Source organism: Lepisosteus platostomus, chromosome 7 (genome assembly GCF_059453375.1).
Source record: "Lepisosteus platostomus isolate fLepPlt1 chromosome 7, fLepPlt1.hap1, whole genome shotgun sequence".
Lineage (NCBI taxonomy): Eukaryota > Metazoa > Chordata > Actinopteri > Semionotiformes > Lepisosteidae > Lepisosteus > Lepisosteus platostomus.
This window is the reverse complement of record NC_142617.1, coordinates 27,980,221-28,003,780: the sequence shown is the minus strand read 5'-3', so window position 1 is coordinate 28,003,780 and position 23,560 is coordinate 27,980,221. Positions and strand designations below refer to the sequence as shown.

Here is a 23,560-nt window from a genome sequence, read left to right as displayed (position 1 = left end):
AGATTTCCAGGATGGTGTCAATGTTGCCTCTCAAGGGGGGCAACTTCAGTTGCTCTAATAAATACAATCTAGCAGGAACAGTCAGTAAGAACGGTCATTCAGGAAGCAATTAGGTACTGATGCTTGGAGGTGTGAGGAGTCGCTGAGCCAGTTTTAGCCAGACCATGTGAGGAAGACAGAGAGCCAAAGAGTGAACACAGAAATAAAAAGAGCCCATAACACCTAGGTCGGGACTCTCACCTCTCAAACAACACAAGCTTCCTCCTGATAAAATAATGAGCAAACCTGTTTCTGAGAGGGACAGTGGAAAACCCCCTGAGGGGGATTGGCTAAGGGGAGGAATAAAACCATCTGAGCAAGAACAGAGTGCACTCCAGATTCCCCCAAGACCCTGGATGGTTCGGGAACTGATGACTATGGGGGACACTGGCATTGGAACAAAGGTAATGTACAGAGACTTTTAATACCTGAAAGCAAGGAACAAATAAACAGGCCCGGCTAGCAGATACAAACTTAGGGGAATGTAATGCAGCCCGCAGAGGATTTCTAGTGTAACCTGAACGGAAACTGGGGAAATTGGACTGGGTGGTATCCCTCTCCTTCAAGTGGGCCACCAGAGACTTTACAGATACTAAGAAGAACCGTTCGAGTTGCCTCTGTTCGGTCCCTTACAGAAAAGACTGTTGTCCCTCTGGATTCATTATGACCCTTGGAAGGACCTTTTGTTGCTGTGAATGCTGTTTTTGTTGTGTCTTTGGGTGATAGTGAATGTAGTTAGAAAATAAAAAGGGTACTTATATGACACAAATGCTTGTCACTGGTCTGTGTGTGTGTTGGTGATTCTGGTGATAAACAGAACCTGTGGGAATGTAAAGGGGGCCTAGCACCCTGTTTGTATTAGGTGGCATAGTTGTCCATGAGGCAGGAACATTCCTTACCCAAAGGGCTCACCTTACTGTGACACTATCTCAACGTCCTAGAAACGCCTGACCTTCTACTGTAAAGCTTTCAGTGCTTTGTTTGTGTATATTCCAATTGAAGCGGGGGCAGGGTGTGTGGGGAAAGATTTAGGTTGCAATTGAATTGGGGCCCTGTATTCTTGTTTTCTCCCAAAGCGTTTTCTTCCCTCTTTAGCTTCTGTTTTTCAGCCTACACATGCTTGTTCAACTCCCTACATGAATTCTCTTTCTTGACTGAGAAAGCTTTAGAAAACTTTACAACCATTTTTATTTTCAACAAGTTTTAAATATGACATTTACAACTTAAGGCATTTTTATTAATTTTTCACTTTAGCGTATGGAGGATGGTCAGCTGTCACGGAGAGTTTCCCCCCCCTTCCCCTACACAGACAGACTGATAAAAAAATTGGGAATTGTTTACTATCCAGCCATTGCAAAGGGCTCAAGTGCAGCAGCCACAAATAAATAAAAAATAAACTTTTTTTCTCCTGATGCTAACTGTAACAAATTGTCACGTTTCACATCGTTGCGTAACAATCACGACATTCTCATCTAATCAAAGGTTTGATGTTTTTTTTTTTTGAAACCGTGATCTTGACATGCAGGTGTGAAGTAGAGTTAACAGGCTCAGATTTAAAAGGTTATTAATAATCTCTTCAGTGTCGCATTAACATTGGAATGTTCTTACAAGTGTAAGAAGAGGCGATACACAACGTGTCTCTTCTATGACTCTTCAGTTTACAGAGAAATTCTGCCAGGCCCACACAACATTGTCCAATAATGGTTCAGGTGGGGGACAACTTTTCTATCCTACAGGATGATCCCTTCACTGGGACCCTCTTTTCTTACCACCCCATCATCTCATATCGCCAACCACCTAATCTGGGTAACCTTCTTGTTCACAGCTCCCTCGACAATCCTCAGCAACCATCCACACCAGGCACTTTTCCTTGCAACAGAGCTCGCTGTATCACTTGCAAGTACATATCTAACACCACACTCATTCAAGACCCCTCAGGACAATTCCGGATCACTCAGATGACATCTTGTACCTCCAGCAACCATGTATACTGTATTGCTTGCAGTAAATGGCAAGCCATTTACACTGGGGAAACAGGAAGGAGACTCTGAGACCTCATCAGAGAACATGTTAGGGCTGTGAAGATTAAAGATCTCTCCAAGCCCATTGTTTCTCATTTCACCTCTGACGGCCATGACGGGCATGACCACTCTAATCTCTCCGTCTGTGTTCTCAAAGATGGTTTTCCGAACTCATACATCATAAAAACTACAGAAACCAAAATTATCCTGCAGCTAGGATCGCACCTTCCCCTCTCTTAATGACAGGCTACTTTTCTTCTAAATTCTCTCTATTCATTGTAGGTTTCATTTCATACCTCTCTTCACCTATCCTGACTTCACACCTCTTGATTGGCCTCTTTTTCTGTCCACTGCTCCCGCCGCTCGCCCCTCCTCTCTCCCAGCTTTTGTTCTCCAGCTACATTACCTTTGCTTACTCCCCTGTCTTTCTCACACCTGAAGATGGCTCCAGGGCTGAAATGTTGTGTTTTTTTTTCTCTTCTTTTTTCAGCATGGAATAGACCTATTACTTTTTCCATTGTCCAATAATACTCTTCTTGTGTCTAATTTCCAGGGAGTAACACTGTTACAAAAGGGAACATCCTATCAGTCCTTGACTATGGTTCAACAGTACATATGATGTTTGGTGGAGTTCCAGTGTTCGCTTTTCTGTAATCTGTACAGAGCCATGACTTCTCATCAATGTTTGGTACCAATAAACAGGAGGGCTTCACAGAATTTGTTCTTTGAACTCAAATTTGCTCCAGTAAATAATGTAGTTTATCACCTTCTACAGTGCATCTAGTTTAGCAGGATTTGCGCGATAAGCACATTGTTTAATGGTGTTACGTCCCAGTGCGTGGTCTGTGTGTGTTTTGTTTTTATTATGTTCTACACTGCTGACCTTTGATTGTTCTCCCTCCCCCATTGGCCCACCATTACACCACTGTTCCATATGACATCATCATCAATCAGCCTCTCAGCCAATCAGATTGCATCTTATTCAGTATATAACATGGAGGTTTTCAGGAAGGAGAGGCCTTTTGTTTGACTTCGGTCCTGTTTGGTTTCGCTTTGCTTCATTTCGCTTTCGCTTTCGCTTCGGCTTTGTTGGTTTGTTGGTTTCTGTTAGTTTTTTTGCACTTTCGTTTGTTTGTGTTTATCCTTGTTTTGCCATTACCGTGCCCTAAGGTGTTACTTCTTCAACCTTTGTGTTCTTTTGTACCCTGTTCCTGTTGATTACTCTCGTTTTCCCTTATTTGTATTCCTAGTTCACTTGTGTTTTTGTGTGAACTTTTGTGTATAGGGTTAGTTTAGGTTATTGGGTACATTCTACACACTTAGTTGATTTTGTATTAGTAACACTAGTTCAGTACGGGTGAGTGCCATTTGTCTTGTATGGTTTTGTGTAGTCAGTGGAGGTTAGCTAGGGTGTTGAAGACGCCGAAGACCGTGTGTTTTGGGTTTTCTTTTGTAGTCAGGTTAGCTTTCCCTCACTTTCTTAGCCAGCTCTATTTTGTTTGTTATTTTCTTTTCTTTGGCACCACTCTAGTTCCTTACCCCTGTGTGTTATCGTGTCTTACCATTTACTTATTCAACTTAAAATCATCACTTTTGCACCCACCTTTGTTATCACGCTTCCTAGTCCCTCACCAGAACCCACCTGCTTCCAAAAGAATTATCCTAAATGTTACACCCCTTTACCCCTAGACACTTGGGGTTATAACAAATGGGGATGACATTACCCACGTCTATATCACTGTACAACACAGGTTTGAGTCGAAGTGTCTGTTAATAAAAAAGACCGCCTTCCAAAACATATAACTATTGCCTGATTTCTTTATCCGTTTCAGCTAAATGAGGGGAATTAAATCAGTCAGAATCTCAGAATGTCAATTGTAAAAATAACCCTTCTTCCCTCATTTGTTAAACTTAAAGAATTTTGCAAAGAAATCCTTAATCACAAAACCATCACTTAATTTATCCAGATACACAAATTCACACCAGAGCCAACAACAAGCTATAATAGTGGACTATTTTATCTATTCACTGTATAAGAAACAAACCAAAAGTAATATTCTGATCGTGCTTTGAACCATTGGGTGCAGCGCTTTGTTTATTACCACTAAAAGGACAATAAACGTTTTTTGAAAAGAAATGGATGTCAAAATGTTTCCAAAATGTCCACCTGTGATATTTTAGCTGGTTAGTTTCACAATTCCATATCAATATAACTATCAAGTGATGTTAAATCACTACAACATTTATCTTTTTACAATAACAGCAAGTGGTGTTCTTAATATGCATTCTTAGAAAAGGATGAAAAATTTATAACTTTTTATGAAGTACAGAATATAAGCTTAATAATGTTAGAACAAGACTGTCAAAACCCACTGTAAGTTACCAAGTTAAAGACTTTGATGCATAAAATATTTATGAATAGTTACATTATTTATGATAAAGGTTGTGTACTTTTGTCCGACTGAGCAATCTTGCTTTTATAAAATATAACGACTTTTTAATGTTTAATGTTTAACATGCTGTAATACAGTTTAAAACTATTGAAAGTCTAAACAGTATACAACTTAAATTCTTAATTGGAAAAAGATTGTCCCTCTGCAGTGACCAGGATTCGTAACTGGGCTTTTTCTGGCTACATGAAACATTAAGCTTTATTAGCTCCACCTGGCGGTCTTACAAGGTACTATTATCCCTTTTCAAAAAACATGTGGTACATTTCGGTGTGAGGCGGTGTGTTGCGCAACATCCACCGCGTTTCAATGCAGTGTACCACGCTCATCTTGAATGGCTGGATCTGTATGATTCTAGGTTACACCTTAATGTAAGTCAAGTTACAGGATGCAACACATTCATTCAACTGACTATTCCCTTTTTTGTTATACAGATCCAGCAATTCAGAATGCATGCTGGATAATTTAGTACACTGCAGTTCTCATTTGTGGATTGCCGCACCTTTGTAAAATACGTCTTGTTGGACTGCACTACTTTGTAAAACCGTGAGGTGGATCAGTGAAAGCTTAACGTGGTGTGTTTGGCTGCCATTTGGCCTACCAGAAAATGCCTGGTTTAGAATCCTAGATAATGTCTTTTTTCATTCATAGAATTTAAGTTGTATACTGTTTAGACTTTTATTACTTTTTAAATTGTATACTACAGTATTTTAAATATTGAATTAATAAAAGCTTTAATGCAAATTTCAGCAATGCATAATCAAGGCAATTTAACTTTAAATTTTGATTGTGAAAAATATATTTCACACATACTTTACTGGATTTGCTTTTAAGCCATACAGTCTCATATGTAATATATACCTAATGTATATATACAGTAGATAGTAGTGGTAGCTAAATATAAAAAATACAAAGTATACACAGTATTCTACCATCTTGGACATGTTTTGCATCCAGGTCTTTAACTCTGTATCTTGCAGTGGTTATATTTGAAAAGTTTTCTTGTGCTTGTTTAAACTATATAACGTTTATATACTTCATAAAAAGCTATAATGTTTTATCCCTTTTGAAGAATATGTAGTAAGAGCACTTGCCGTTATTGTTGTAAAAAATTTAATACCACACAATAGGGATGTAAGGTTAGTTCCTGTTGTAGTTTTTTTTCAGTTGAGCAGTTTTAAATGTTTTGAGTTGTGTGTTCTATGGTTCAGTTACTGGATAGGTTCACGTGGGGAATGTGACTAGGATGGGGAGATGAGGAATTGAGCGGGAGAGAATGCAGAGTAGTAAAGGTGGCTTTTCTGTAATAAACTGCAAATATTTATATATATATATCTGTCTCCATCCAGTTCCCATTCATACCAGCATCTGTAAACATTTTGCACACTTGTGAGCTCACACCTGAAGAAGGCTCCACAACCAAAACATTGTTTCTTCTCTTTTCAGCATGGAATAAACCTATTACTTGTTCCTGTATATACAGTTTATTTATACGGTATACAATCACACGTGTACGCTACTGTCTGTGGATCTGACTTCATGGGATTCGCTTGTATAGAACGGGATGAGACCCAGCGGGGCTTTGTTTTGATTAAACTATGAATCAGTCCCTGAGGCATACTGTCCAAGTTTCAAGAATTCTAAAAAAAAAAACCTTTGTTGAGTTTGCAAAAAAGAAAGGGATACCTTTTGAGAGGTTGTGTATTGCTTGCAAAATAGCTGATGCCAACAAATCAGCTTCTTTGCAAGCAGAACACTACTGTTAGGAACTCCTGGTGGGAAGATACAAGGATCCTGTGCAGACGCAGGCACGGGTAATAGATGAGGCAGGCGAACAAACCAAAATGAGAGGCAAGGTCGTAGTCAAAAGGCGAAAGGCAAATCGTAATCCAGGAAGATCTCCGGTAGCAAACAGTCCGAGGCGAGAAGCAAGGTGCAAAGTCGAAAAGGCAGAAGGGGAATCCAAAAACCAGAATAAACGAGGTATGGGGGAAAAACGCCAGGTAGAGCTCTCAAGGAGTAGACTCAATACCAAGCAGCGGGAAGCAGGTGAAGATGGTATAAATAGCAGTGCGCACTGCACGGTGAGAGTGCGCAGGTGGTTTAACTCGTGCTGCGGATTTTGTTAATAATCACCCGCTGCTGGGGCTGATTAGCTCGCTTACGAGTTGGTCTTGACTGCCTGGTGGTCGTGACAACTACTTCACAAAGGGTACATTTTGCTTGAAGAATTTAAAATCTGGCTGTACTGTAGCTTTAATTCATTGAGCAGTAAGTCACCTCCAGCTCTGTTAGCAGCGTTTGTGTTAACATACAGCACCCTTTTGAATGAGTTTTTATCACCTTTGTCTGTCCAGGGGTTGGGGATTGAGAAGAGTGATGGAGAGTGAACTAAAAGCCCATCAGCACTTTTCCTTCTCCCTAGTGTGAGGTGATTATGCGCTAGTTGGCTAGCACAAAATAATCCCTCCTGAGCTCAGCAGGTGAGAGAAGGTAGGGAGAGAGAGAAAAAAGTGAATCCTAGCTACAATACATTAATATATTTTTGTGGTAAGGGGAAGCAAAACATCAGGATTTGCTGCGAGTAATTAGTGTAAAATTTATTGTTGAGATCTGAGCCTAAATATAAATGAAAATAAATGCTTTTTGACATTTGAAATCAATTTCGATCAAGGATCAAGGTCTCCAAAAAGAACAAGAAAAACATTTTCAGAGAGAAACTACTTTGTTTACCTAGAATAAGTAATGAGAAATTTGAGCAATCTGATTTCTTGTTCATTAAACCAGTGAAATTTCAGCTGCAGAAGATTTCACCAGAGACAGCACTAGCTCTGCTTGTCATAGACATTCAAGAAGGGGTGAATTTAATTATGTCAAGTGTAATAATCTGTAATAACAGTTTAAAATATACATAGATTAATTTAAAGATTCTGAAACCTTCACAATTAAAACGCTCTGTAAGACAAGTAACAAAAGATAAAGAAAAACTTAAGCTTGTCAAGGCTGAAGCTAAAATTAAAAAAAATAATAATTAAGACAAATTAAAATTTAGGACATTAAAATGTTAGAGATGTAAATAAATGGTTTAGATGTAAAAATACAAAAATGTATATGAGCAAAAAGGTTTAGAAATGAGCTTTGAAATGAGCAAACAGAAAAAAAGTAAATCATGACCAGACAGTGCAGAAGAGGAATGCAGGTACACCTGCAAAAGCTTGGATATACAAAAATATATCAAGAAAGCTGGGTTACAAAAGAACATGTGAACACTGTTGAATGTTTACATAGATACTGAAATAAGATTCAACATATTTTAATTGTTTTATAATCAAAACATATTAAACGTAAATGTATTTTAGATGTTGTGTAGTTGCTAGCATTGAACTGTTTGTTGGATGCACATAAATAGAAGGAATAGGCAAAATGCTGATCCATGGAGCCAGCATCTTAACTTAAGATGTTTATATTTAGTGCAACTAACTAGCTAACCTATAGATACTGATGTGCTAGAGAGGTGGAAAGGCTGTTTCCTTAAGCCAACACATATCCTCAGTGAGTAATTGCTGCCATTTCATAGTGGGTTTCTATCACTGTGTAGTTACATGGTGTTTTTAGTTCCATCTATTTTCAATTCTCTTTATCCAGTATCAGAGGGCACACGCACAAACACATTGCCAATTTATCCACAATCCATTAAACCTGCCAGAATGTTTGGACCACAACAGGAAATCAGATCACCTGAGGAAACCCATGTGAACCCAGAGAGAATGTGCAACCTCCACACATACATTACCCCAGGAATTGAAACTAGGCCTCAGCACCGCAATGCTAACCTCTGTGCTACCATTAGAAATGGATGGTCATCTTTTAAATTAAAAGATTTGCATGCATAATTTAATTTTGAAAGCCACTGAGACATTTGGTGCTACTGTTGTATTTTTGAAAAAAGATACAAAAAGTATGCTAACCACTGTGCCACCCTATTCTTTAGATAATACATCTATTTTTTAAACAGGTACTTTGTTAAACATTGTTATTAATTGTTGATTGTTCAGTTAGTAAAATGTTTTAAATTATATTTGACCTTCATTTTTTATTTTATAAGTTTGTATTTTACTTGTTTTCTGATAGATTTAATGTATATTTGAACAAAGTCTTGAACATCAATAATGTGGAAGAAGTGCAACAATGTATTACAGTGCAAATTTTAAAATTAATTATTGATTACTAATAGTTTATGCTTACATCTGACTTTTTTATTTAGATGTATGGAAAATGCTGAACTAAGTGTGGCATAACATTCAGAAATGCAATCGAGAATAGTTTGTGGTATTAGTATAGATGACACTTTTCTAAAATTTATTAAAAAATAAAAACGTGATTAAAATGTATAATCATTCTGTGTATAATGTCTTTAGGAAGTACAATAAGCTCCTGCTTTGTTTAACGATGGTTTCACAAATAAAACTAACTGGTGAGAAAGCTATGTTTAATGATATGAATAATAATGAGATTATTATAGTTCAGTTTCAGTGATCTTTTTAATCCCACTTTGTTATTCTCGATTATAATTATAATACTATAATAAAATATCAATTTTGATTTAAGGCTTGTTGTAAAGGCTTGTACTTAATTGCCCTATGGAGATTAATAAAGTATTTTGAATTGGATTGAATTAAACCAGAACTGTTTTTACTCCCATTGCATTCATGTTTTTAATATAATTTAACATCAAACACGTTGTGATACATAAAAATAAGTTCATAAAAGGAGTCTTTGTTGGTCCAACTGCAACAAGGCGCTGCTTAGAAATGTAGCTGAAACGAAGAGGTCAAAATGTTTCCAAAGTAATCATGAGTAAATGAGTCAAAAACAATTGATGCAGACTTTTACAAAGAAAGTGGAATACAGTCATGTTACCAGCAATATAAATATATTCTAGTTAGATCCTTAAATTATTAATTTATTAATAATTAATAATTTATTTAGTTACGCGGGAATAACGACAGCAAGTATTCATAGAAAAGTTAAAACATTCTAGCTTTGAATAAAGTATATCAACTTATTATCATTAGAACAAATACGTCAAAACTTTTCCAAAACAAGTACAGAAAATGATCAGGTTAAAGACTTCAATGTATAAAATGTTTACGAATAAGGTGGAAAACTGTTGTGTATTTTTTTTATTTTAGGTATCATTACCAGCTATATATAGTATGTATAATATATTTATGTTCCTAAATTAATTTTGTTTCTGACATTCAAAGATGTTATGCTGCTATTATTTTAATGCTCAGCTACCAAAATGTCCCTTTAGTTGTAAAATTTCATATTAAGCAGATTTAAACATACACATTACAAAGATGAAATGAAGCAATCATTTCACTAACATCTAATGCACCACAAGTGTCTCCTCTCAATCATTTTTGGCCCGTGAATCACATCGCAGTAACCTGCAGCCCCATTCCTGTGTTACAGGGTTTTACCACATATTCTGAATCGCTACATCTGTAGATGAAAGATGGATGAAAATAAGAGATTCATAAAATTATTTTCACAGTTGTAGACTGAATGTATTATTTGTTTGACATTGGACATAAACACATTTGCAAAAAAACAGAATTTGTATTTTAAGCAAAATCCACCATTTCCAAATCCATTAAAAGCAAAATTATGTGAAATACTGTAAAAAGTATACTGAAATAAATAAGTGAATTAAAGGAAATTAATAATTTAGTGACTTCTTGTCAGGAATAGACTTCAGCTCTCCAGCAATCCTGTATTGGATAAAAAGGTTAAAAATATGGATGGATGGAATTTATTGACTGAAAATCTCCAAGGGTACAATACTCCACATACCCTAAACTTTTTAACTGAAAAACCTTTTGCCCATTTATTTGATCAAATTATTCTGATGTTTATTGCCTAGAATATACTTGTAGAATGATGAGCATTATCATTTTAAATTCAGGACCCGTGGCAAATATTCTGCAAGAAGCATTCCTCCCTCTCGTCACCAATAAGGAGTGCCAACAGCTCATGCCTGAATACAATATTACACAGAGGATGCTGTGTGCTGGCTATGATGAAGGAGGAGTTGACACCTGCCAGGTATGACTTTGAAATCAATTAGTTAAATAAATATTTCTAGTTTTATTTCTTATTTAATGTACTAAGTATGTGTATGTGTCTTATATATAATATTTGTGACCCACAATAGGGTGCAATTTTGTAACACAAACAAGTTTTTATCACTACCCCTCTCTGGGTGTAACGATCATTCTTCTTTTATTTTATATAAAAGAAAGTCAACCAACCTATCCTCCTCTTCTAGCACAGGTAAACTATACTGATTAGCTACGTGATGTTAATTCCAGGCTTCTTTATATCTTTATATCAATGGTTCTTTATATCATCTTTCTGGTCTGTTTGCTCTTAGACCTCTCCACATCTGTTTTGTACAGATGATTGATTCACCTAGTTGCGTCATCTGTTGAGGCAATAATGACACATCCCAGATTACATACATTTCACTGCTTTAGCTCTCTCCACTTTACTTGACTTATTACACAGACTCTTCAGGTCCATAATTGTGATGGTCAGAAAGTCAGAAAGATTTCTACAGATTTGTTCTCTGGGCAACTGTGGTGTACTTACTCACTGGAGACTTTCCATCGTGTGATTAAGGCTGACCACCTTTTTCCTTCTCAGAACTTTTCTGATCACCCATGATAGAGGGGGATTCCATAGTACTTTCAGGTGGTTCAGATCCTCGATAATTTATTCTAGTGTCCTCTTTACTCACATGTTCCATGTCCATTTGATTTTCTTGTGTCCTTTGGTAACCCTCAGCTGCATATGACTCTTGCATGGCTGTCTGTTCCAGGGCTTCTTTAAGGAGTTCATGATTCTCTCTAGAGACATTAGATTCAATATCCTCCATATGAATAGTGGAGCTTTTAACTGGCTATGTAGTATGATTTTCAGATTCTCAGCTGTTTCTGTTACGCAACACCCCCAGAGGACTCGTCATTCCACCTTGCATTCCAGCACAGTTCCCAATTAACCCATTTACCCCAGTCTATTTAATGCTGCTTCACACTCTCCCCTGTGCTCAGTATTAGGTTTTTCCTGGCTAGAGCTACTGCTACTCTCCTTAATTACTTACTATTTGGTTTTTGTCCGACTACATCTCCTGGTTTTGGTTTTGATAGTTTTGTTCTCATTCTGGTTTTGACTCAGGGCTTCCTCATGGCTTACCGCTCTGCTTCTGGTTTTTGTACTTTTGCACCGGCTTGTTTATCTTCGTCTTTCAGACCTCGGATTGTTCTATAGACTACACCTTCGGAGATAACCCTAGTTTTCTGCATAGGGTCCTCACTACTTTTCCCTAACAGTTTCTCTGTATTTTTATCTGAGTGTGTGTACTGCACTATGAATTATTTCTTTTCTGCATTCCCATGCATCTTGTTTGGAACCTTTAAGTTGACACTGAGAGCTGGGCAAGCAAAAACCCCTCTTCTAGCAAATTGGTGGGCAAAAATAAACAAGAAGCATTTTCCTGTTGCAAAATAGAGCTCTCGAGTTTCCTACAGTATATGGGGAAAATAAGACACTGTTGTTTGTCGACAGATCTTTTCCATTGTTTGAAAAAATAATGTAGATTTTCTGTTTTACTCACTCTCACATGTTTGTGGAATTATCCCTTTCGGATGTTTCTTTATGGCACAAAACTGTGATTGAGCATACAGAACACCCACTGAAGTGCCAGTACCATTACATGCAAACTCCTCCAATGTCATTAGCATAATCCAGGATTTACTACCTGATCAAATCACTGTTATTGATCTGGTAGTTATTACAGGAAATGGTATAGAGTTGTTGCAGGATATATGTTTAACATAAAGTTAGTGCAAAGTGTGGCAATACTAATACATCTTTGTCATAAAGATGGCAATATCTGTACATGATCATATTGTAAAGATGCAGCCATTCAAAGTGCGCGGTACAGACACGTACCAGAGGTAATTGGCTACGGCGTCGCGCATCGTGACGCAAGATGACGCGGGGTACCGCGGTAAGTGATTGGTTGACTGACACGGGCACTCGTGGTCCGTTGGTCTGTCGTAGAAAGACTTACAGTACAGTAAACGTCTTTACTGTGCCCGTTGTAGATATTGAATTTTACCACTGAAGGGAAATCTTAGTAGCTGAGCATAAAAAGAATAGGAGCATACTGTAACGCATGTGAAGGCCATAAACGATATTAATTTTGGAACATAAACATACAGTATATGGCTGGTCTTGGTACTTTAAAGTAAAAAATACACACCAGTATTCCATTTTTCCCTAAACATTTTAAGCATCGAAGTCTTTAACTAAAGAGATACCGGAGTCAACAAGCATACTTTTAGAATTTGATTTATAGGGAATATTAATATTAATAGGGAATGTGTAGGGCTGTTTCGCCTCCCTCTTCATGCGACTTCGCTTGTAGCCTACTGGTCTACGTGCCCGACTACCAACTCACGGGTTGTGTGTTCAAATCCAGCTGGTGCTGGACTTTTCTTTTAACAAACATTTCTTCAAAAAAATAGAATAGCGATATTATGGACAATCAATTGACTTTTATATTTCAAAATATCACAACATGATCGATTCTAAGTCATTTTTGATAAGAATGAATCGCCACCTTCTTCCCTTCTGACAACGGTCCCTGCTTCTGCTTCCTGCTTCTATTGTGTGTGTGTGTGTAATAGAGTAAATTTTTATAGAGAAATGGAGGCTGGACAGTATGCGTTACAATATAAACATTTATATTGATTTAAATCGTGTTTTGATTTAAGTCGCAAACGCGTGTTTAATTATATGTGTTTTTTAATCATAATCAGGCTAATGCAACATAAACAGTATCTTTGTCTTCTAAGTATCTTAATAAACTTTCAGCATAGCTTTCTACCCGTTTAGATTTATATTTCTTGGGATTTTGGGATCAAACGTGGAAGGATTAGATTGTAATCGTTTTTATTTTTCAAATACGTTTTAGAAAAGTGTAATCTATACCTGCCCAGACTGTACGCCTTCCTATACTCCGCCTTTCATTCCTGTCCTGCTCTTCCCCGCGCACCCCAGCCGGGCGCTCTTCGGCCTCTGCCCGGGGCGAATGTATATTTAGATATTAACACCCGGCGCGGCACCGAGGGAGCGTCTGCATTTATAACTTAGTTTTTAAAATTAGTCAAGCAATATGAAACATCTCCTTTTACTTTTAAGTCCCTTAAATACATTGAGCCCAGCTTTCTCACCACTTAAGATTGCTTTTTGATACCATCCTTACACAAAGCAGAAACTTTCCGATGACATACAGTACAAGTGGAAATTAATTTTGTTACATTATACGTTTTAGGAACGGTTCATCTAAACAAACACCACAAAACTATTTTTGATTGTATTTCTGAATGTTATGTTACACCTACAGTAGTTCACTGCTTTAAATACATCGAATTAAGAAAGTTATGTGTAGCACTTTAGATCTTTTTTTCTGAACCAGGGAAAATCTGATCATGTTTCTCTATAACAATAATAAAAAACTTTATTTTACATATCACCTTTAAAAGTGGTAGTACCTTTTTTAGTACTATATTTTTGTATTATATTCCCTATTAATCAAACTCTAAGAGTATGTATCTGTAAAAAAAAGTGTAAAAAATACACACCAGTATTCCATTTCTCCCTTTTAAGCATTGAAGTCTTTAACTAAAGAGATACCGTAGTCAACAAGCATACTTTTAGAATTTGATTAAAAGGGAATATAATATGGAATCGCGTATCTAACGAAATTAATAACGATATAATTATATTCATGTACCGCAACACAAGAATAGGACACGCTGTATATTGTCTGTCGATAATGTTTCTGTAGTGCTTTTTCAGCAATCTGCATGTAACTTTGCCGGTGGCGCTGTGTGTTAGGTTCCTGACTCCCATGTCACACGGTCTGTGATTGAATCCCACTAAAACTATGACTCTTTTTAACAAACATTTCTTTGAAAAAATGAATTGTTTCCCTTGGTCAGAGATATAAATATATAATATATAAATAAATTAAATTTAACTAACATGTGAAATAGCGTGTGAAAAAGTGGTAGTTTTAAGCTTTTCTGCTAATATAATATGGAATCGCGTATCTAAAGAATTTAATAACGATATGATTATATTCGTGTACTGCGACAGGGCTGTGTAGGGCTGTTTCGCCTCTCTCATCATGGGACTGTACCAGGAAGAGGATTTCTTCCTGGCAGAAGTAAAAACCTTACAGCGTACACAGATTTCTAAACTGATCAGGATCGTTATCTTTGTCTTATGCATAATAATGTTCACCGCTCTGTCCAGGAAATTAATAATAAACTTTATTTTATATAGCGTTTTAAACGAATAAGTAATTCGATTGCTCATAAACCTAATCACTTGCTTTTTCTTTTTATTTAGGCTCAGATTTCAACTATAGATCGTATTATTAATAACCATAACAACCAACCAACAAAAACAACCATATAAACATAATACCAACCAAAAACATAGATAACGACCACAATACAAAATCAAATATATCAAACCGTTATACTCTCGCAAATTCCTCCAATTATCATAATCCCGCCCCTTATGCAAAACCAAACCCTCCTCCCATCCCAGTTTATCCTCTTTATCATAAACAAAATCCACCTCAATTTTCAACGTAAAGCATTACACAAAATCAATACCTCAACACTCCATACTCAACAACGATAATTCACAGCCAGGACATGTAACTCCACATTCCCAAACAGACCTCATTTCCATAGCCCCGCCCCTTATGCAAAACCAACATCCCTCCCCTGTTCTCTCTCTCCCCTGGCGTTTGTAATCGCTTTTATTTTCAAATAAATTTTAGCAAAGTCATGTATTTTAAAAATCTTAAGATTTTTATATTTATGTCTTTATTTAGTCGTTTCGTTAGTGACAAAGGCTAGTGACCTTTGTTTTATTAGTGACAAAGGCTAAAAGGGCTTTTATGTAAACCATGTTTGCTATGAATTCATTCAGGGCTAAAGTATGTTCATTGTCTTCAAATGAAAGAAGGGTTCCTTTCGCCGTGGTCGGGTTGAAATTAGAAGTTTGCCACGCCCGGACTGTTACACCAATGCATTAGCATGTTAAAGCGATTTCATTGAGGAGCCTCGCCTTTCTTAACTAGTACTGTACTTACTGGGTTTTTGAGGGGGGGGAGGTGTCTTTCGCTGGAAATCTCGCCTGCTTCTACTTTACGAGTACAACCCCCTCTCTGCCGGAGTGCTGGCTGTGACGAATTAAACCGGTTTCACAGGTATTTTCAAAGTAGGAAGTACAGTGTTAACTGGTAGCTAGGCTCCTCAATGAAATCGCTTTAACATGCTAATGTGTTGGTGTAACAGTCCAGGAGTGGCAAGCTTCCAATGTCAACTCGACTCGATTGGAAGACAATTAACGTATTTTAGCCCTAAATGAATTAATAGCAAACATGGTCCTGAGCCTAAATATAAAGGAAAAGCATTTTCAGGGAGCAATCACGCTGTGTTTATGTAGAAAAAGCAATTAAGTTTATGAGCAATCTAATTACCTATTCGCTTAAAACGCTATATAAAATAAAGTTTATTTAGAGATGAATGATAAGTGTCGCAGTTTAAATAATTTTCGTAGGAGGGCTTGGACAGATTCCAAGTGCATTTTTGCAATTTACGTTGCATTGTCCAATGTGCTGTTGTAATACAGTTTAGAATACAGTTAGTCTAAACTTTATCAGCTTTATTTATGGGTTGCAATTTAGAAAAAGTCAAAAACCGCACTCAAAATGCAATTTAGAGCTTTCTGGCAAGAGGAGACACCCAAATTATAATGTAACATGCCACTGTTTGTGCATGAACAAAGTTATACTGCAATTTTCCTTAGATACACGATAAAAAAAAAAATTTTTTTGGAATCCCCAGCGGAACACGCTCCATAAGAATCAGCGCTTTTATACAGTATATCGCCTTTAAACACATATATTTAAACACGCGTTTACGATTTAAATCAAAACGCGATTCAAATCAATATAAATGTTTATTTTGTAACGCATAGGTGACTATTCATTGTTATTAAAAAGACTTAAATTCGATCATGTTGTGATATTTAGAAATATAAATTTGTTTGGTGCGAGTGCGAGAAATGTTTGTTAAAAAATAAAGTCATAGTTCCATGGGATTCAATCACAGACCATGTGACATGGGAGTCAGGAAACTAACACACAGCGCCACCAGATTTGATAACGCTATAAAAACGCTATAAAATAATGTGACTTGGCACAGAACAAGTTTACAGCACCGTACAATAATAAATGCTGACCATGACTTTAGAAGCATAAATTGCCTTACACTCAATTTAAACACAAGCTGTCTTTAGCCCTCTAAGCTGGTTCATACAGAAATGTAGAGATCCAGGCTCAGAACACACAGCTTCATTAGCGAATACATATGCAGGACAACTAGAGAAGACGTTTTACAGAGGATGGATTTTTAGAAACATCCCATCAGTGACATCACTGAAGTCAACTCCTAGGTACTGTTATTGTCGTGTGGATAGTTTCACAAGAATCAGACAAAGGTTTAAGCATCGCTTGTTCTGGATAAAACTGCAAAAAAAAAAAACAACAACCCATAATGTACTTCTTTGCGGCTCTGTTTGCCCAAATCATATATTCACAACGTGAAATTTAGAAAATAATATTACGTAACCAAAATACGCAATATGGAAACAGAACCTGTGTAATTGTTGATAGATGATGTACTCGTAACATTTTTACAAGACGAACTACAACATTTAAAAAATGACTTGTATGTACTTGATATCTCTAATCAATCCACGGCGACATTGTTAAAGCAGAGTCCCAGCACAAAACGAAACTAAAACGCCCTGGGCATACCGTTTCGCACTTCTTATTAGTTGCTCAAAAGTAATTTGACCGTATGAAATGCATAATATAAACCTAGAAACATATACGTGAGCAGTATTTACGTAGTATCGGTGTTAAGACATACCTCTCAAATACTGTAAATCAAGTTAAAAATATCTCAAGACCGATTCTGGTCATAATGAAACCATGTTTCGTGTATGTTTTCTTTAAAGTACCGAGACCAGCCATATACTGTATGTTTATGTTCCAAAATTAATATCGTTTATGGCCTTCACACGCGTTGCAGTATGCTCCTATTCTTTTTATGCTCAGCTACTAAGATTTCCCTTCAGTTGAAAATTCCATATGAATATTCAATACTTAAACGGGCACAGTTAAGACATTAAATATACATATACATACTGTATACAGTACAGTTTGCATACGGTAATATCTTTATGTTCTTAAATCAATCTCTTTTATGAGCATGTGAAAGGCATGGTGAATCGATTCTCAAAAATTACTGTACTTTGCATGATTGGAAAAAAATGCGTGATTGCGAAATGTTGTGGTGTTACTTTTACAAAGACGGTCAATGAAAAAAGGAATGTGGACCAGGGCAATACTTTGAGTTTACACTTACAGCTTGTCCAAGGTCATTCATTATTAATACTATTAGTAATATCTTCGTTAAAGACTTTGATGGCAACAGCTCAAACATGAGAGGTTGAGCTTTATTAGCTCCACCTTGCGGAAATTCCGGATACTATTATTTTGCTAGCTGTATTTACCGGTAACTCGCGGTATTTACTGGTAACTCGCGGTAGACTGCGTACAGCGTACCGGAAAATAATGCGGTGTAGGAAAACCGGCTCAGGGACGCCAAATATGTAATCATAGTGGCTCTCTGAAGGCACCAGTTCTGTAGGGTTTGGGCATTTACTGAGACAATTATTAATTGTAGCAGTAAATCACAAAGTTGATTCTTTTGATGGCTTCAGAGTCCAACCATGCGACATAACTCAAACAACGCACACACACAGGTACTAATACACGAGGATACATTTATTAATACATAGAATATGCATGTAAACCTAACAGATCTTATCGAGAGGGTTATCAGAATACAAAAGATATATATTCCGTCAGTTACAAAGTGTTACACATATCAAGAGGACATACGTTCAGTATATCATTCATTTAGACCGTTTCATAAATGAACTTGGTTATAACTTCTACATTCGATACTCAAACAAGTACATAACTCTTAGGAATTAAATTGATATCAACTGGTTTGGATAACAATTTAATTCTAGAGCTGTAATGCATTGAAGTTGAATACTCATCCAATTTCTGGGGATTCAGATCTCCTGCGGGCACAAAGAAAGTTGCAGGCTGTTGCTGTCCAATCCGCGCTCTCTGGCTCGGTGCCAGGCTGTGCTGTGCGGCTTGCGACGGTGCGCTGCTGATGCTCACTGACCGGCTAGTTAGTGTTGGCTTTAACTAGCAAAGTTTGCGCACAGGAGAAAAGATGACTGTGGGTCCCAGCAAGTCAGGAAGAGGACCGGTTCGTTCCTGATGAAGAGCTAGTTCTGAATAGTGATTCAGCTGTCCACAGTTCCGACCTGTTCACGAGGCCTGCTGCTGGTGCTAACCTCGGGTGGATCCTCTGGTTACTCTCTGGCAACCTCCGCTCTAGACAAAGGAAAGTTCTGGCACTCGGACACACTGGCTGTTCCGTGGTTGTCCGGGCTGAGTCTCAGGATGGTCAGGAGGCGCGCTGCGAGAATGTCCTGCCCTTGGGAGCCTTCTGTTCCTGGGCCGTCCTGCCCTGGAATTCTCCTTTGAATTCCCTTTAGAATAGTCCACAGAATTCTACTGAATCCTCCTGAATCTCTCAAGCTCTCTATGTTGCCTGTTTTTACCTGGAGGAACTTCAGCTCGTTGATTGGCTGAAAGTTCCATGGGCATCAGAGTCCCACGTGGGTTACTCGGCCCTACCAGTCCCTGATTGGTTGATCAAGGTGAGATATGAGTCACTTACCCCTGACACTTAGGAATGCAGTCCAGATGTCCATCTGGCACTCCCTAGACAGATAGGCGCCAATGGATGACCATTGATCATGATAGCTAGGCTTAGCTAAGTGCATCCCCCTTTGGGAGCTGTCCCTTATCAAAGGAAACCTTAAATCAGCCTGCATGAATAGTTTCTCTGTGGCTGCACCACAGAGATGAACAGAGATGGGACCATTTGGGAAAGCTCAGAACACTTAATTCTTTCTTATTAATAAGCCTCGCCGCTACAAAAGTAAAGTCCTGGCACTCGGACACACTGGCCGTTACGTGATTGTCCGGTCTGAGTTTGAGGATGTCCAGGAGGAGCTGAGTCGAGAATGTCCTGGAGGCGCGCTGAGGAAGCCCTGCGCTGCCTGTTTTACCTGGAGGAACCATGATTTTTCATTGGTTGAAAGTTTCATGGGTATTCGAGACCCACGTGGGGTTAACCTGCCCTACCAGTTCCTGATTGGCTGATGATGAGTAACAATGCACTCTGACCTTGTAAACAACTTGGGATAAGACTCTCCCAGAATCCCAGACTTTAAGGCACCAGAGATGACCATTTGTTAGGGTGGTTGATGTGTCTCAGCCTTGGGAGCTGTTCCTTATCAGGACACTCTATCAGCTAGAAAAACACCTTAATTGTGAACCAAATGGAATGGCCTCTCTGTATCAAGCACCACTGAGATCAGGGAAAGAGAGACTGGTAAGGGAGCAGCAAACTTAATTCCTGTATTTTAATAAGCCTTGCCGCTACAATATTATAATACTTTATATCATTTTATGAAAGACTATTTTTTTTTTTTTAGGATGAAAGTAAATTATTTTCAGCATGTATTACCATCACGTAGAATAGTGACTAGTGAATTGCCTAGGTAGTTAGGGTTAGTTACTCAGTTATTATTATTATTGTCGGGAAATTTGTAATGATCAAATTATTTATAAATGGTCATGTTGTTTACATTTTGCTGTTCCACATTTTCTATTCAAATAAATTAATTGAATGAGATATCAGCTTGATTTTTCCAAGAATTATTTGGATAAGCGTTTAGCTGACTGGATAGCAGGATAGGAGATACATTCAGTGAGACTAGTAAAGCCAGTATGCATTTCTTCAGTTGCTATACAGTATCGACATAATGTACTATTCTTATTTTACTTATGCTTGTTGTGCAAATAATATTCTGTCTAAATTTTTTCCTCCCTACAATCTAATTAAATAAATAAATACTGTGATACCCAAGTTGCATGTTGTCTTTCACAGGGTGACTCAGGGGGTCCTCTCATGTGCCAGGACAAGACCGGATGGATGCTAGCTGGTGTGACGTCTTTTGGATCTGGCTGTGCTCGACCACACCGCCCAAGTGTGTATGTGCGTGTCACAGAGTTTTTGGATTGGATATATAAAATACAGCTGTAGATACAAAGATTTTCTTCCGGTTCATCCTGTTGTTTGAAGTTTGCAGGAATTCGGGTTCTATAATCACAAAACCTTACCTTACAAAATGGAAGTTATTAAATGAAGATCATGAGGAATGAAGACAACGAAACCACTTTTGCCCCAGCTGTTCTAAATGAATGATTCCCTACATGATTTCTCAAAAGATATGAATACTGTGCTTTGCAAAAGAAATCAGACACTTCCATATTGTGAAATTACAACAATTATTTTATTAAAAACTTGAAATTCTGAAATTTCAGATTTTAACAGGTAAAATAAGTTAATATCAGCAAAAACTGAGAAAGAGTAGAAAAATGTAAAATAACGATGATATTTTTCTCTTTTTCTATGGAAGTATAAAACACATCCTAACTTTGTATCATGTATTTCATCTACACCGCTCTGTATCTGCAATGTCTATACATGCTTGATGTTATTGTGAAACTGTCTTGGCGTGAACCAGCCTGGATCAGTGTCCCTGGTTGAGCTGTCATACGTGGCATCACAAAATATTCTTATGATTTTTAATTAATAAAAACTCATAACTTGTACTAATTTCCTTTTTTAACTTGTAAGATCTTCCATTTATTTAACTTACTTTTCATTCATTTCAATCACCCTCAAACTGATTGAAATCCTTGATAAAGATACAGCCTTTTTTATAATAAAATTGCATTGGTAATGAGCATTGGTAACAAAATTGCATTGGTAACAAAATTATAATGATCAATAATTGATTCAATGGAATCTACAAAAATAATTCATTTCTTAATTTCTAAAATAATTTTTGAAAAATTAAGTGCCACAATTATTAGCACCTCTCTTTCAGTACTTTGTGCATCATCCCCTTGCAAGGATAACAGCACAGCCGTTTTCTATAATGTTTGATGATATTGGAAAACACAGTGGGAAGGATCTTATTCTACTCCTCCATACAGAATTTTTCCAGCTCCTTGATATCCTCTAGACTGTGCTTATGGACTGCCCTCTTCAATTCCAATCACAGATTTTAAATGGTGTTCAATTCCAGAGACTGAAATGTCCATTGCAAAGTGTTGGTTTTGTGGTCAATTAACCATTTCTTTGTGGATTTTGACGTGTGCTTGGAGTTATTGTCTTGCTGGGAAAACCACTTGCAGCCACGTTGAAGCTTCTTGACAAAGGCAAACAGGTTTTGGCTAAAATGTTCTGGTTCATGATTAGGTTAGGGTTCATAATACTTGGGACCTTAATAAGGCCTTCAGGACCAGTGGTATCAAAACATCCCCATAACATTAAACATCCACCACCATACCATACCATATCGTATAATTTTTGCATCATTTTTTCAATGCCAATCCCACTCCTGGTATACATGGCCAAAGAGCTATATTATTTTAGTTTTAATCTTCTTAATTGTTGTCCTAATAGTTGGCTGTTTAGCTTTTATGTATTTGTGTACCCACCAACAATCATTTTGATCCTCTCATTTATGAATTCCTACCTCATAGTGATTTTGAGTTGTTGTTGAAGAAAAAAGACAAGCTTGTATGAATATGCATAGGCCACAAAAATAATATTGTAAGTTATTTAATTCACAAGTGGAAAAATACAGTGTAAATATACTGTAGCGTTTGCAGGTTCTTTACAGAACAAGGACGAGTGGAGATGCGATTAACAAACAAGCATTAGCTTTATTCATTTACAACCACTCAAAACCAAACACAGGATCTACACACACATGAGGAGACTGACGGAACACGTACACATAGTTAGGGTGGTAATTACCTAACAACACACTACACTTTTACAGGACTACACAGGGCACTAGAATCACTAGGACATTATTTACACAGGTAGGGTCAGCCGCTGGTCATCGTGCTGACCCTCAGACTCTCCCCGGCTACCACTCCCAGCATGCCCAGCGGTACTATGAGTGCCTAGGGGCGCTTCCTCCTCACCACCAGGCGAGGGCGTTACAATACATTTTGTGCCAAAAGCCACAATCCAACCCAGAAATCAAGCAATGATTCAATCAGGAAGTTACATTCAACACAAGCATATTCACAGCACATCTGTTAACAAGTGCTTATGTCATACATTCTCACTTTGTTTGAAATGTTGCAGGAACATTGTTTTTCTTAGATGTTACAAAATAGTAAACACAATGAATTTATTCTAGTTGTCAATTAAATGGTTCATAATTAGTAATTCAACAGCAATATTTTATGACGACGGTGTGGTGTGAAATTTTAGTTGTGGCAGTTGCCCAAAAAAATGTAATCACATTAGTCACTGTAAACACGTCAAATTAACATTAAAATTAAATGATGATGGGTTTTGCTCAATGTAGTTCAGTATAGGATCTCAGTAAAGGTAAAGCCTTTTACCTTTGTATGCTTTATTACTCTACTGAGTCCTGAGTTCAATTCAAGATCTGCAGTGCTATCTGCATGGATTTTGTATGTTCTCCCTGTTGGGTTTCCATCAGTTTTTCACCCACAGTTCAAAGACATACAAGTAGGTTAATTGGCTTCTGGGAAGATTTGCCCTGGTGTGCGTTTCTGTGCCATCTGTATGTTTCTTGTGATGGACTGGCATCCTGTATTCTGCCTTGCACCTGCTG

General features: G+C 37.4%; 1 protein-coding gene across 4 annotated transcripts in view; it reads left to right on the top strand.

The window, feature by feature from the left end:
- The window catches only part of tmprss15 (transmembrane serine protease 15), a 299,749-nt gene extending 278,243 nt beyond the window's left edge, over positions 1 to 21,506 (top strand). For all 4 annotated transcript variants that reach the window (XM_088639735.1, XM_088639736.1, XM_088639734.1 and 1 more), the window contains 2 exons: positions 10,482 to 10,621; positions 20,779 to 21,506. In XM_088639735.1, coding sequence (XP_088495861.1) covers positions 10,482 to 10,621; positions 20,779 to 20,934 — 296 coding nt within the window. In that variant the 3' untranslated portion in view covers positions 20,935 to 21,506. The remainder of the gene's footprint in view (positions 1 to 10,481; positions 10,622 to 20,778) is intronic.
- Positions 21,507 to 23,560: the final 2,054 nt, after the last annotated feature.